Raw genomic sequence first — 14154 nt, 5'->3', positions numbered from 1 at the left:
TGAGCCCTGTGTGTGTGAAGTGTGACAAAAATAAATCCGACCTGGTAATGACCCCCCCCCCCCCCCCCCACGTACATGTTAATGAATGAATGCATGACTCATCACCAGCCGTGCCAATGGCAAGTCCTTCAGCTGGGCTCCGGATGGAGAATCACATGTGGCACATGCTGTCTCTGTGTGTGTGTGTGCGTGCGCGCGCGTGCTTTCACTCTGACATACACACGCGTGGACAGGCGTGTCTTGTGCTTACTGCATGCTCCCCCACAAACACGCACTAATCCACACATGTGCTTTCTCTGGGCCTAGTACTAAACTCATTGCCTAGCTTATTGTTAGTGGTGCTGTGGCAACATTGTGTAGAAGCTGATTTGGAACTCGTAACTGGGGGGGGGGGGGGGTGGCCTCCTCAAATTGGATTAAACCCTGCCAGGATGTTTGTGCCAAGAGCTCTCGGAGAAATGGCAATGGAGCAGCACGGAGGCACATAGACGAGGCCACCACATTAGTGGAGTGCTTTGTAAGACATGTAGGGCTTGAGCTCAGGCTTCTGTGTCTTTTGGTGAATTTTAACCGTGGTGAGGAACAACACAGGATTCCAGTTTTGGTGAAAGTGGTTCAGTCATGCTTGTTTGGGTAGGCCTGTGTCTTGAACCTGCTTGGTCGGTGCTTTCCAGTTCAAAATAAACTTCAGAAACCCTGTTCTTCTTATTAACCTGTGGTTCACCAAGTACCACACATTGTATATTGTATTTAAAAAAAACTTACTAGGTAATGAACATTTTGAGTTTGGTAAAGCAACACATTTGTGACGGGATTGCCTGTGTCTTTCTGTAGCGGGATCTGGGTCTCTACAGGGCCCTCAGACTCCCCAGTCAACAAGCAGCTCCATGGCTGAAGGAGGCGACCTGAAGCCTCCCACCCCTGCGTCCACACCCCACAGCCAGATGACCCCTTTGCCTGGCGTAAGGTATGTCCAGGGCCTCTTATAGGCTTACACTGGTAATTAAAATGATCGCCAAGAAGTCTGTGTTTGCGTCCAGGTAATTTCTTATGGTTTCAATGGCAAGAGCAAAAGATTAAAGGTGAGAGAATCACAAGTGTGTTGTTTCCACTTAACTCTTAAACAGGAGCAGTGTGAATCTTCAGGACCCCTTTACTGATGGCGGGGACCCTACCTTTCCTAGACGGAACTCTATGACGCCCAATTCCAGCTACCAGCCTGGCATGAGTGGTCCACCACCTGATATAATGGCTCGCATGGGGCCTTATGAACCCAGTAAAGATCCTTTCAGTGGCATGAGGAAAGGTGAGAATGCCTTGTGACCCATCTTGTGGTTAGTTGTAGACTAAATATGTAGTATGTAGAAGTGTGTTTAATTGAAGAAGTAAAGGCAAGTTCCTGAGTCATGTTCCTCATTTAACAAAAATATATTGGACAGTAGTAAGGTTCTTGCACTCCCGAATAATAATTCTGTCTGTTTATTTTGATTTTGTCATTAAAGATAAAAGATGGTTTACTTTATGGTGTTTGTCATTTATTTTCAGCTCCTGAACAGTTTATGACTCCAGGACAAGGCCCCAACAGTGGCATAGGGGAGCAGTATAACCGAGGCCCCCCGGGACCTATGGCCAATATGCAGATGGGCCAGAGACAGCAGTATCCAGGATATGGACCAGGATATGACAGAAGGTAGGGATTAATTTATAGCTTTTTGACATTTGCATCCAAATGTCAAAACATTTGAGGGGAAAAAAAAAAAAAAGTCTGTAAGTTCTTATGCCTTTTGTTGTCTCCTATCAGACAAGAGCCAGCCATAGGTCCAGATGGCAGCATGGGTCCTGGTGCTCCACAGCCCAACATGATGGCTTCCAGTGCTGACACGGGGATGTACTCGCCCAACCGGTCGCAGCAGCAGCAGCAAAGGTCAGCATTACTTGCACACTTTTTCTTGTCTTCTGCAAATGTGATGTGTATTACTTTTTTACTGTGACATGTAATGTGTGTTACTTTAAAAAAAACAAACACATGTCTTAGGTGTGTGTTCTCCTTTTTATGCAGGCATGATTCCTATGGTAATCAGTACCCTGGCCAAAGTGCTCCCCCTGGTGGACCATACCCAAATCAGCAGCCAGGAATGTACCCACAGCAACAGCCGGTTTGTATTGCACGTTCAAGCTTAAGTCTTTCACTAGATAATTTTCATTGTAACGTTGGTTACATAAGTAGTCATCAGAATTATTTTTGTTAAATGATAAATTATTCAACTATCTTTCTTTTTATTTTTGATGTTTTGATAAATAATTGACAACTTTTCAAAAATTGTATCCCCTCACATGCAGAATTTCACACAGAAGAGACCTGTAGACGGTGGTTATGGCCCCCCACCAAAGCGTCATGAGGGGGAGATTTATCCATTCAGTGGGCAGCAGCAGCAGGGTCCTCAGCCTGCCAGTGGCCCTCAGTCCCAGCAGGACATGTACAACCAGTACAACACGTACCCTGGTCCAGATCGGCGCCCACCTGGCCCACAGAGTCAGTTCCCCTTCACTTTCAGCCGGGACAGGGGCCCTAATGCTGGGGGCCCTAACTCCCAGTCCTCCATGCCACCGCAGATGATGGGCAGCCCTATGCCGTCTGTTCCCGACGGGCCCCAGGGTCCTGTGTGGCAAGGCCGCAATGACATGAACTACCCTAACTACCCCAGCCGGTCGGGCCCCCCCGGGGTTCCTGCTCAAGCTCCAGGTTACCATGGCATAAATCGCTCAGAAGACATGATGCCTTCAGACCAGCGAATGAACCATGAAGGCCCCTGGCCTGGCCACGTCACCCAGCGCCAGCCCTCCTATGGGCCTGGAGGTGCTGGTCCACCTATGTCCAGAACGCTGCAGTCCAACTATCAGTCCCCTCAGAACCACATTCCACAGGTGTCCAGCCCGACGCCAATGCCAAGGCCCGTGGAGAACAGGACATCGCCTAGCAAGTCCCCCTACATGCACTCGGGGATGAAGATCCAGAAAGCAGGGCCTCCAGTCCCAGCCTCGCACATAGCCCCGCCCACATCGCAGCCTCCCCTCATAAGGAGAGATGTAGCCTTCCCACAAGGCTCTGTGGAAGCTACCCAGCCCATCCTCAAACCACGTCGCCGACTCACGATGAAAGATATCGGTAAGAGACTATTCACACCAAGGTCTTGCCTTGTTGATGCTTCTGACTCGTGACCCATTTTTGCATAGTTTCTTAAATTCACTTTAAAGGTTCTTTCTTATAGCATGATACCCACATGTTTAGTATCAAAATATTCAGACAAATCTCAGTTCTCTTCCTAATGAGGTATCATTTGGCCTAGAGCACTGCATAAAGAAATAATATGGCCATAAAACTGAAAATATGATGTCCGTTTTTAGAACCATATCATTTCATGTGAAAACATATCTACTCATGTGAACCAACCAATTGTGATTTGATTTCATAAATATGCAGGAACGCCAGAAGCCTGGAGAGTCATGATGTCCCTCAAGTCAGGCTTGTTAGCTGAGAGCACCTGGGCCTTGGACACCATCAATATTCTCCTCTACGATGACAACAGCATTTCCACCTTCAGTCTGTGTCAGGTGAGACTTTGTGGTTATTGCACCACTAAAGATGTCAGAACTCTATGGTGCATCACAGACTGAATAAGGTGGCTTGTCATTTAAATTAGTCTGATGTACATCATTTCTTTCAGCTTCCTGGTTTCCTTGAGCTGATAGTGGAATACTTTCGTAAATGCCTCATTGAGATCTTTGGCATCTTGAAAGAATACGAGGTGGGAGATCCCGGACAGCGCACGTTGATGGATCCAGATGCTGTTGACCCAGAGATGTCCGATGAAGAATGCTCAGAGGTAGAGCAGATGGACGAGGAGGATGAGGAGGATGAGGAGGACGAGGAGGTGGATCAGACATCCCAGATCCAGGTCAAGAAGGAGAAAGATGAGCCTGTGCAGGGCCAGAAATCCACTGAGAAGCTTGAAGAAGAAAAGGAAGGTGAGCCAAGGTCACCTACTCCATTGCAGGACATCAGTACACCCCAGGAGAAACCGAAACAAGCTAGCAAGTTTGACAAACTTCCTATCAAGGTGGTACGGAAGAAGGACCTATTTGTCATTGGGCGCACGAGCAAACTGGGCCGGCGACAGGCGTTCGACAGCGGCCTGGTCCACTGGAGCGTTGGCGGAGGTGACACTACGGAGCACATCCAGACCCACTTCGAGAGCAAGTTGAAGCTACACAAATCCTATAAACAGGTGCCTGTCAGTGCGGCGCCCCGGAAGAAGGCGCCTCCCGTAACGCAGGCTGTGGCTGAAGACACGGAGAAGGCTCAGTTGAGTGTGCAGTGGCAGCAGGAGCAGCAGCCCGGGTCCCAGCATCGTCGTTGCTCGGACCAGCCGTCAGAGGACAGGAACACAGCCAGTGCCAGCGCCTCCTCCAGCATCACAGCCACCATCGACGATGTGCTTTCGGCCCGGCCCGGCTCCGTGACAGAAGAAGCCGTGCGGGGTAGCACCGAGAGCGACGAGAAGAGCAAGTTCCTCTTGGGTGTGGATCTGGCACATCAGAGCGGCAGCGTGAAGATCCTGGAGGACGAGCCACACAGCAAGGACGAGACGCCACTGTGCACCATGTCTGACTGGCAGGACACCCTTGCTCGCCGCTGCATCTGCGTCTCCAACATCGTCCGCAGCTTGTCCTTCATCCCCGGCAACGACCACGAGATGTCCAAGCACCCAGGCCTGCTGCTGATCCTGGGCCGCCTGGTGCTGCTACACCACAGACACCCTGAGCGCAAACAGGCACCCGTCACTTATGAAAAGGAGGAGGAGGAGGATGAAGGGGTCAGCTGCGAGCGTGATGAGTGGTGGTGGGACTGTCTGGAGGTGCTGCGTGAAAACTGCCTGGTCACCTTGGCAAACATCTCAGGCCAGCTGGACCTCTCGATCTACCCTGAGAGCATCTGCCTGCCCCTGCTGGATGGCCTCCTCCACTGGGCTGTGTGCCCCTCGGCCGAAGCCATCGACCCTTTCCCCTCGCTGGGGCTTAACGGAACACTGTCCCCCCAGAGACTGGTCCTTGAGACCCTCAGCAAGCTCAGCATCCAGGACAACAACGTCGACCTCATTCTAGCCACGCCCCCTTTTAGCCGCCTGGAGAAGCTCTATGGCTCGCTGGTACGTCTGGTTGGCGACCGCAAGGTGCCAGTGTGCCGGGAGATGGCAGTGGTGCTACTAGCCAACCTGGCTCAGGGCGACAGCCTGGCAGCCCGGGCCATCGCCGTGCAGAAGAGCAGCGTGGGAAACCTGCTGGGCTTTCTGGAGGACAGTCTAGCAGCCACACAATTCCAGCAGAGCCAGGGCTCGCTGCTACAGATGCAGGGGGCGCACTTTGAGCCCACTAGCGTGGACATGATGCGGCGAGCTGCTCGTGCTCTGCATGCCCTAGCCAAGGTGGAGGAAAACCACTCGGAGTTCACGTTGTACGAGTCACGGCTACTGGACGTCTCTGTATCCCCCCTCATGAACTTGCTGGTATCCCAAGTGATCTGTGACGTACTGTTTCTGATTGGCCAGTCATGACAGCTGTGGGGTGGCTCATTGTCCTCCACATCCATTTCCTTTCTTTTTTTTCCCCAAAAATCTAAAAATCTGCGTGTGAGTGGAGGAAATATAATGACATGAATGACTTAACGGTATGCCCCCTTTTTGTTTAGGTTTTTTTTTTTTTTGTTTTTTTTGTTTTTTTTTCTTAAAAAAAATTAATTTATGCAAAATCACCTCAGATTCCACTGTCTCTCCTTTCTACCTTTGCTTCTCTCTGAAGGAAGGATTTCATGAAGTCGTAATGGATTTAACACATGGATAAAACGGAGAGACCAACATGGATGAACGACTTGAAACCCTAGCCTGCGAGAGCGCGCTGCCCTTTGGGAAGGACTTTTTTTAATTAAACAAAAATGTAGATTTAAAAAAGAAACAAAAAAATTAAAACAAGATAAAACTGTAACCAAAGTTGCTGTCACGTTTACAGTGAGTTTGGGGAATAAAGGTGCCCATGTCCACTTGGATCGACTGGGCTGGCGGGCACAGAGACCACCGTTATCTAGTTCGTGTTTGGAGGCTAAACAGTTTCAGACTCTCGTGTGTGGTATATGTTGCTGTAACTTGGATGATATATATACTCAGCCCTAAAGGAACCAGGTCATCGGCTGTGAACAGACATTTGTAAATGGGAGGCCTGTGCAGTAGATTGTAGGACTTTTTTGTACTGTACACCTTAAAAAGAAACTGTAAACATACTGTAATAATACTGTTTCACACTGAGATAACGCTGGCTTGGCAGCAAAAACTGTAGTTTTTAAAAATGATTTTAGTTCATGTTGAGAGAGGAAAAAAAGGCTTTCCCCCCAAAGTATTGTGAACCTACAACACCCCGACCTCTTTGTCCCTCGATTGTATGACTTGACCCTTAAAGAAATCACCTCTTAGGACTGGTCTTGAGCTCCAGGTGCAGTCCAGGCTGCAGTGTAAATAATGATGTTGTACATTACACTCTTTGCTCTCTTCCTCTTTCTCTCACTTTATGGCACTCTTCACCATTTTTAATCTGACAAATTAAAGGTTACACACGAGATCCCTTCATTGCGCATTGCCATGTGTTTATTTAAACCCTTCCTTCCCACTCATCAGGGGCACAGCATTTTTGTTTTTTTTTTATCCTCACTGTGACCCCAGTTCAGGTGTAGAGAAATATATCAAATCAATCATGTCTATGGCTCCATGCAAGATCTAGATTCAACCAAACATGGGCAATCCCTAAAGACGTCACCCTCACTCCCCAGTGCTATGGATTCTGCATATTTGTATTTCAGACGATGTAGCTAAAAACTTGATGTAAATTCCTTTTTTCCCCTTTTTTTGGCTTAATGAATATCATTTATTCAGTATGAAATCTTTATACTATATGTTCCACGTGTTAAGAATAAATGTACATTAAATCTTCGTAAGACGTTTGTGATGGATTTATTTGAGTATAACCAGGAATTTTAATGCCTTTGACAGAAATCATGCCTGATGAATTGAAGTGAGGTGCATCTCCTCACCATGCCGGCTCAGCACTTAAGGCATTAGCAGGCAAAATGATTCATGCATCCTACTGGGAATTTGTTCGGGTTCGCAGTACTGGAGGGAGAGACGCCTTACACCATAGCTCTTCCAGTCTTGCCCAAGACACCACCAGTTTCTTTTTTAAATGTACTTCTAAGGTGAGATTTACACAATTATTAATTTAGGCATATACTCGTATGTGACAAGTGGAAAATAGTGTTCACTTTACCTGGAGACGTACGATAAAAATGACACCGGGAACATTTCCGTCACCAGTCAATGACGTGTTAAAGCGGCTTAAAAGCACGTGTTGACGCTTTGGAATATTTTCTCATCCCTAATTCCAGAAGGATTCAAATAGTACGGGCGACTTTAATACTACTATTTCCCTTTCACTACTGATTACAAACCTTGTCTATTGTATGCATCAACTCGTCTATAATACAGAGCTGTAGTGTTTACCTTTTGTACAAGGCATTTTCTGAGAAAGGTCAGCGTGAGCCGCACTGCTGTGGAGAAAATTGAGAAGCGACTGAGGCCACATTTCAAGAGTGTTTGTGGTTTCAGCAAAGACAATAAAATAATACGATACACGGGCAGTAACGCTGGCTGCCTCTAAAAACCATAATGTAAGCCTTACCAAATGGTTGTGTCATTGGATAACAAGCGATTGAGAAATTACTATAGCAGGCCTAAAGCTTCTATATATCTGCTTATCCTGCAGTGCCATCTAGCGACTGCTCTGTACTAGTTCTAGACCAAATTGGGCACATAACCTGAAATGGCTGAGTAGGCCTCTCTGAGGTTATGTAAAGACATTAATTATTTTTATGCGAGTAGTTTGCGTAGATTGTCGGGCACTTATTGATGTAAGAAATGTTTATTTCGTCATCGGTAACAATGTTTTGAGAATTCCAAGCCGTTCCACTCCTCATAAAGGAGTCAAATATTAGTACATATTCATGATGGTGTAATTACACTTAGGCAAAGTGTTGCAAAAGTTGTAATTGTAGTTGTAATTATAGATTTTATGTAGCTAACGCTAGCTAATTTGGCTTTGTAGATGAGCAATGACATATTTGATGACTGTGTTTTCTTATCCTTTATAATCTGTACTACAGAACAACAAACTGCCTCCAGGAGTGCAGGGATGTTCCTTAAGTCTGCCAGATCACACTCTCAATGGAAAGATCCTGGTGATTTCTAGAGCCACCAACATCTCTTATACCATTCGCCTCGGTGAAAGGGTTGCTTGGAGACCCAGTTTATTGGTGCTGAGATAAATTTGATATAATATAATCTTTAATTTAGTCTTCTTAGAGAGAAAACACTGACTTCCTATTTGTATGATCTTTGAAGACAGTGACCAAAAGTGTTGTACTGTATTGTGTTTCCAAAAAAGTATCAAAGGTGAAAAGGGGAAAAAAACAACATTAAAAATAACAAAAGGTGTTTTTCATCTGTGAAACTGTAATGCAATTGACACAACCACTCCTATAGGAGATTACCATCTTTTAATGGCATGAATACTACTGGCTATGTTTCTGAGTGTATGCTTGTGCTACAAACCATGGTCAAACAAATGCTCTTTTATCCCATTTATGCTTTTTCAGTATGTATAATATCTCAAACATCTCAAATACTATCATTCTATTTATGCAAATTTTTAAAATCCATAAAAAATATATTACACGAAGATCATAGCTGATATGTACTTGGTTTCACTAGCCCTAGTGTAACCCTAATAATGACAAAGAAATGTTTATAATAAACATCTATAATAAACATAAAAAGCCTCTTTTCAGTACTCTTGATTTTATTAACACTACCAGTATCATAATCCTAATTTAATTCTAAAATATATTGCTTGTTAGATCTTAGTCTTTTCTCTTTTTTGTATCTAATGAACACATTAAAGTACAAAAACAGCTTAGTATACTGTTTAGTCAACCTTTATCCACCAGGAATATGATACATTAACACAATTATTGTTTATGATTCATAATTGTTCACTTCATGAATCTTATATTTAGAATTTACAGAAATGAATTAGATTGTTAATTATGAAACAATAAAGATCCTTGCAGTACTCTTAGTTTCACTAACCCTAAAGCAAATCATAACTGCCCTTAACCATAATCACGCACTAGCTATGTTATTGCGTCATCCATTGCTCAGTTCATTACCAGTTCCTTCCTTCTGTATAATTGATGTGCATAATTATGTAGAAATAAAGAGCCTATTTGTAGTTTCATTTTGCTTAACCATAACGTGACCCTACTTTAACCATAACACAAATAGTTTTCATTTGTCATTGTTCATTATACATCAGGGTTTTCCTTTTGTTTGAAGAACACAATTATTAAGAAATACAAATAACCTTTGCATTTTTAGTGCAAATACAGTTATGTTTATTATGCCACAGCAGCAGTACTCTAGGGCTACTAAACCTATTCGTGACCCTGCTCTACAAACAACCCACACCATGTCTTACTAAACCAATTCCTAGCCCTGCTCTTCAAACAACCCACACCATGTCTTTAAACTGCAGTAAACTGCTGCTGATCCAGAAGTTAGCATCTTTAATCATTTTATACTGGTAATCTACATTTAACTGATGCTTTTATCCAAGGTGACCTAAGATTATGACTGAATACAAGAAATTAAGGACCTTGTTCAGTGGCCCAGTCATGGCAGCTTGGCATAGTGGGGTTTGAACTGGAAACCTGCTGATTACTAGTTGAGTACCTTGCCCACTGAACTCCCACTATTGGAATGTTGCTAGCATATGATGTAATGAGTGCTGTGATGTGGAGAACACATGGGGTGGATCACTTTATGCAAGTTAAATTGCAGTGAACAGGGATCTGCTTTCACCAGGCAGTACTCTATGCTAATTTCACAAATTTGATTTTTAACAATATATATTGAATGGTAAAATGAGAGATATCAGTGAACAGGAGATTATAATCTTTCAAATATTTCTCACATTATATTGCAGTTAAAATATACATGTGGGCTTTTATGTGGGTTTAAATATACCTGTAGGCTATAGGCTATATGTGGTTTAGGGAGTTGTGGCACATATACAAGTTATTTGTGCTAGGATTACAGTTATTTCATGGATTTGAATATGAATATGTCAGGGTTAGATTTGGTTAAATTTTAAACCTAGAATAATGCACATTTGTTCTGTATAATTAATTCTAAATACAAAAGACACTCCATTTTTTTAAATTTTAAGGAAATAAACAATATTTGTGCTACAGGGTTAATTTAGGATCATGTTAATGCAATTAAGCTATTTCTGTATGATTATTATTTGTAAATAGAAATAGTAAAATCAATTGAGTCTTATATTTACTGGATTAGGCAGTTAGGGATAATGAATCCATTGAGCAATGAAACCATTATGTAATCTTTGTTACTTACTTGATGCTGTTTTTTTCTTGCTTTTATAATGGTTGGAGAATTTGCCCCAGTGAGCAATCATTCACCACTTTTCCCTGACTATCTCAGTTGTATTAGAAAGACCTACACAGAGACATTTATGGAGTTACAGTCTTCTAAAATATGGTGAGCAGATAGTTATATTTAAGCCTACATTTATGGCTGTACCTGTACTTGTACCTGTACCTGTGCCAGTACCAGTACTGTACCTGTACTGTACCTGTACCTGTAATATACCTGTACCTGTACCTGTACCAGTACCTGTAATATACCTGTAACTGTATCTGTACCTGTACCTGTATCTGTATCTGTACCTGTACCTGTACCTGCACCTGTACCAGTACTGTACCTGTACCTGTAATATACCTGTAACTGTACCTATATCTGTACCAGTACTGTACCACAAAGACATCCATCAACCACTTATTGCAGGAGGGTTCATCACCAAAGACAAGAAAGTAAGCATTTCAATAAATGAGATTGCATATAGGCCTTGTTCAAGTTCAAGTTTCAAGTTTGGTTTATTTGTCACATACATAGTCATACACAGTATAACTCGCAGTGAAATGGTTGAGAGTGCTCTGTCCAAACTGAGGGAAAAGAAAACAGGGGTGCATAGAGAAATATGTATTCTATATATGTACAAAAATATATTAACAATGTATGTACAATATATGTATATTATGTTTATATACACAATGTACAATGTATATGGTTGTGTATATATGTATGTACACAATGTACGGAATGTACAGATCCGTTTTGTAAAAAGACATATTTACAGTTTTTATGTTACATGGTGGTAATTGAATATATATACAGTTATTGAATATATATACAGTTATGTTACATGGTGGTGAGTTTTGTATTTTAGCAAATGCATAGAGCAAAGTACAGCCATAAAACCCTCGTTTAACCCTACTATATAATGTCACCTTAAAGTGGAATATATATTAGTGTTTTATTTCATGGTTCAGGTAATTTGCTCTTTGACAGAGATAAATCATTACAGATATCATCTCCTAGATGTTGAGAAAGACTGGGCCCAAAAGCTTAGAGTTGAATAGGGAAGTTTCAGTCTCCACTGTTTCACAGTACTGATCTATTATTCTGAAAGTTGACTTTCCAGGCATAGATAAAATAATAATTTAGTTTACGACTGTGCTCACCTGTCTCCAGAAAGCCAGCCTTAACATACACGTTCTGTCTCCCAGGAACAGCTGTTGAGAAGGATCCTTACTCTCCAGGAGAATGGGGTCTGATGTCACAGTGACATCATTAACTGGCTTTCTCAGAATGGGAGGACATTCATTAGAAAAAAAAGAATGGTTTTAAAACTAGTGCATTACACAGTACAGGGTTAGGTTAGAGCTGTAAGAAGTTGGAACAGGATTCAAGGACCCAGTCATTATGCTCTCATAATGAGTTATTTCTCACAAAATAACTACTAGGTCATTTATTCAGTAAATGCAACCTGAAGATGCATGTATTACTCTGATTATTGATCCTTGTCAGGGGGAAAGCTGCTCTCTCATGAACCTTCCAAACATTCCTGAAAGCAGTATGCAGGATGTAGGATGGCCCTTCTGCTTGACCCACAGGCCAGAAAATGGCAGTAAAGGGAATTGTATTACTAAAGCAAATATAATGCTTGTATTTGGAAGACTTGTTCCTATAAAGGCTTCCAGACATTGCATGAAATCACCAAAAAGGTGTGTGTGGAGAGAGATGAAACTGGAGAGGCGCTGGTAGATTAACCATCAAGAGAAACAAATTAAGGTATATACCTAAAATATCTCCTCCTTGAAGTGCAGAAGGGCAGAATACATAAGAAGTGATTGTTGGTTAATCCCTCACCTTTCTTTATTACAGAATCAGGGCTCTGCTTCAGGGAGGACAAAGCAGGGAAAAGCCGGCTAAACTCAAAAAGGAATCTGCTGGTGGTGAACGACTCACTAGCCTGAATGATAAACAAGGTGAATCTTTTCCTTGAAGAAAATAGATGATGTTTGTTTTTAACACCATTTTAATTTGAAATTATTTTGCGTAGTTATAATGTTTGGACTGTCACAATTTGAACATGCACATCCTAGAGATTCAGGTGCACTACTGCCCCCAGTAGAAGCCTCAGGACAGTTTATGCATTACTGTGAGGTGAGTCTTTACTGAGGTGTTACTGAATAAATATCTGTAATGTGTCTGTGACACTAGCGTAACTGAATTGCCTTTACTATGACATACATAAGATGTATACTATTCTTATTCATGTTTTCATAATATGCAAGTAAATTGATCATTATCATATTTGATAAATAAATAATCAGTTTGACTTCAACAAGAACTACATCAGCTGAGCAATACAATAATGTGACTTATAAATATTTATGTTGTATTATAGATGCTGAGGTGATTTTCTGTGGTTCTCTTCCATCCATAGTGCCCAAACTGGATCATTCCAGTGTATTATTCAGAAGCTCTCCAACATGTAAGCCAGTTGTGTTCCTAAAGATCTGATAACCTGTTGAGTTTAACTTTAACATTAATCTATTCTAACATGATTGATCTAGCTATTTGAAGTGCTCATTAAGATTAAGAGCTAAATGGAACTCTGAGAGATGAATGAAAATCTGCTATGAATTTAAAGGGTTTGATAACACAAATCCACCTCTGTTGGACACATACATTTATTATCTCTTAGTCATATTTTAAATAAAGTAAGCTTTCAAACGTAGCCATTTAATCAATTATCTTTTGCATTTACAATAGTATATTTAAAACGTAAATGAACTCTGACACCTGATGGGTCTGGGATAAATAAATCAGTTTGAAAAACTCTATGTTCTGACAAAATGTCCCAGAAAGTTCGGTTAAGAAATAAAAAGAGCCACCGGTGTTTTCCTATTTTCACATCGGCTGATGTTCAAAGGGCACTGAGGCAGGAGGCTGATAAAGATGAATCCACCATATGAGGAAACATCACTTCAGTAGAGAAGACACAAAATGCCACGCAGGCCAAAATATCACAGCTGATTAAATGTCTATTTAATATCGTGACCATGTCTACCATGAATTCCTTACCACTTGATGCATTATTTAAAGTCCCAGCAACAACAATAAAAGGTATTTACTTATGTTCTACAGTGTTTTATGTGATTCATACAGCTAAAGTTTTTACTTTCTGATTCTTTTCGAAATAGAAGTAATAATTGTAAGTGACCTGAGGTCATGAAATGAAATAATAATTTGGGTTTTAGTGGCGAAGCAGGCCATAAAAGACCAAACCAATGACAAACAGAACATCGCCGCGAAGTCCAATGAGTTGGAAGTCCTTCAAGTGGAAGAGAGTAAGACCCATTCCACGAGTAGACTCCAGATAGCCAGACGGGTCGACAGTCCAGTGGTACTGCTCACTAGGTCATCAGAAATGAGGCTTTCTTGAAAAGCAGGCACACTCCATCACCTCCTTCTTCCCCCAAATCCAGTACATCCTTAACAGCAACTGAAATTATTGATGAAATTATATGTAAACTGTAGATGGGACACTTTGACGATTAAGCTGTCTGGT

General features: G+C 42.2%; 1 protein-coding gene across 2 annotated transcripts in view; it reads left to right on the top strand.

Moving 5' to 3' along the window:
- Nucleotides 1-7039, top strand: part of arid1ab (AT rich interactive domain 1Ab (SWI-like)) — a 48804-nt gene extending 41765 nt beyond the window's left edge. Inside the window, exons 13-21 of one of the 2 annotated variants that reach the window (XR_004775867.1) lie at nt 835-967; nt 1128-1306; nt 1546-1690; nt 1802-1924; nt 2060-2156; nt 2341-3166; nt 3482-3612; nt 3726-5725; nt 5857-7039. Coding sequence is in view for 1 of the 2 variants with exons in the window: in XM_035525130.1 (XP_035381023.1) it covers nt 835-967; nt 1128-1306; nt 1546-1690; nt 1802-1924; nt 2060-2156; nt 2341-3166; nt 3482-3612; nt 3726-5612 (3521 nt within the window). In the remaining variant the exon portion in view is untranslated. Of the gene's footprint in view, nt 1-834; nt 968-1127; nt 1307-1545; nt 1691-1801; nt 1925-2059; nt 2157-2340; nt 3167-3481; nt 3613-3725 lie in introns of both variants that reach the window. The other variant, XM_035525130.1, reaches the window with a different exon arrangement.
- The last annotated feature ends 7115 nt before the right edge of the window (nt 7040-14154 follow it).

This window comes from Electrophorus electricus, chromosome 4, assembly GCF_013358815.1.
Source record: "Electrophorus electricus isolate fEleEle1 chromosome 4, fEleEle1.pri, whole genome shotgun sequence".
NCBI classification, from domain to species: Eukaryota; Metazoa; Chordata; class Actinopteri; order Gymnotiformes; family Gymnotidae; genus Electrophorus; species Electrophorus electricus.
The sequence above is the reverse complement of the archived record's forward strand: the minus strand, read 5'-3'. Positions and strand labels throughout refer to the sequence as shown.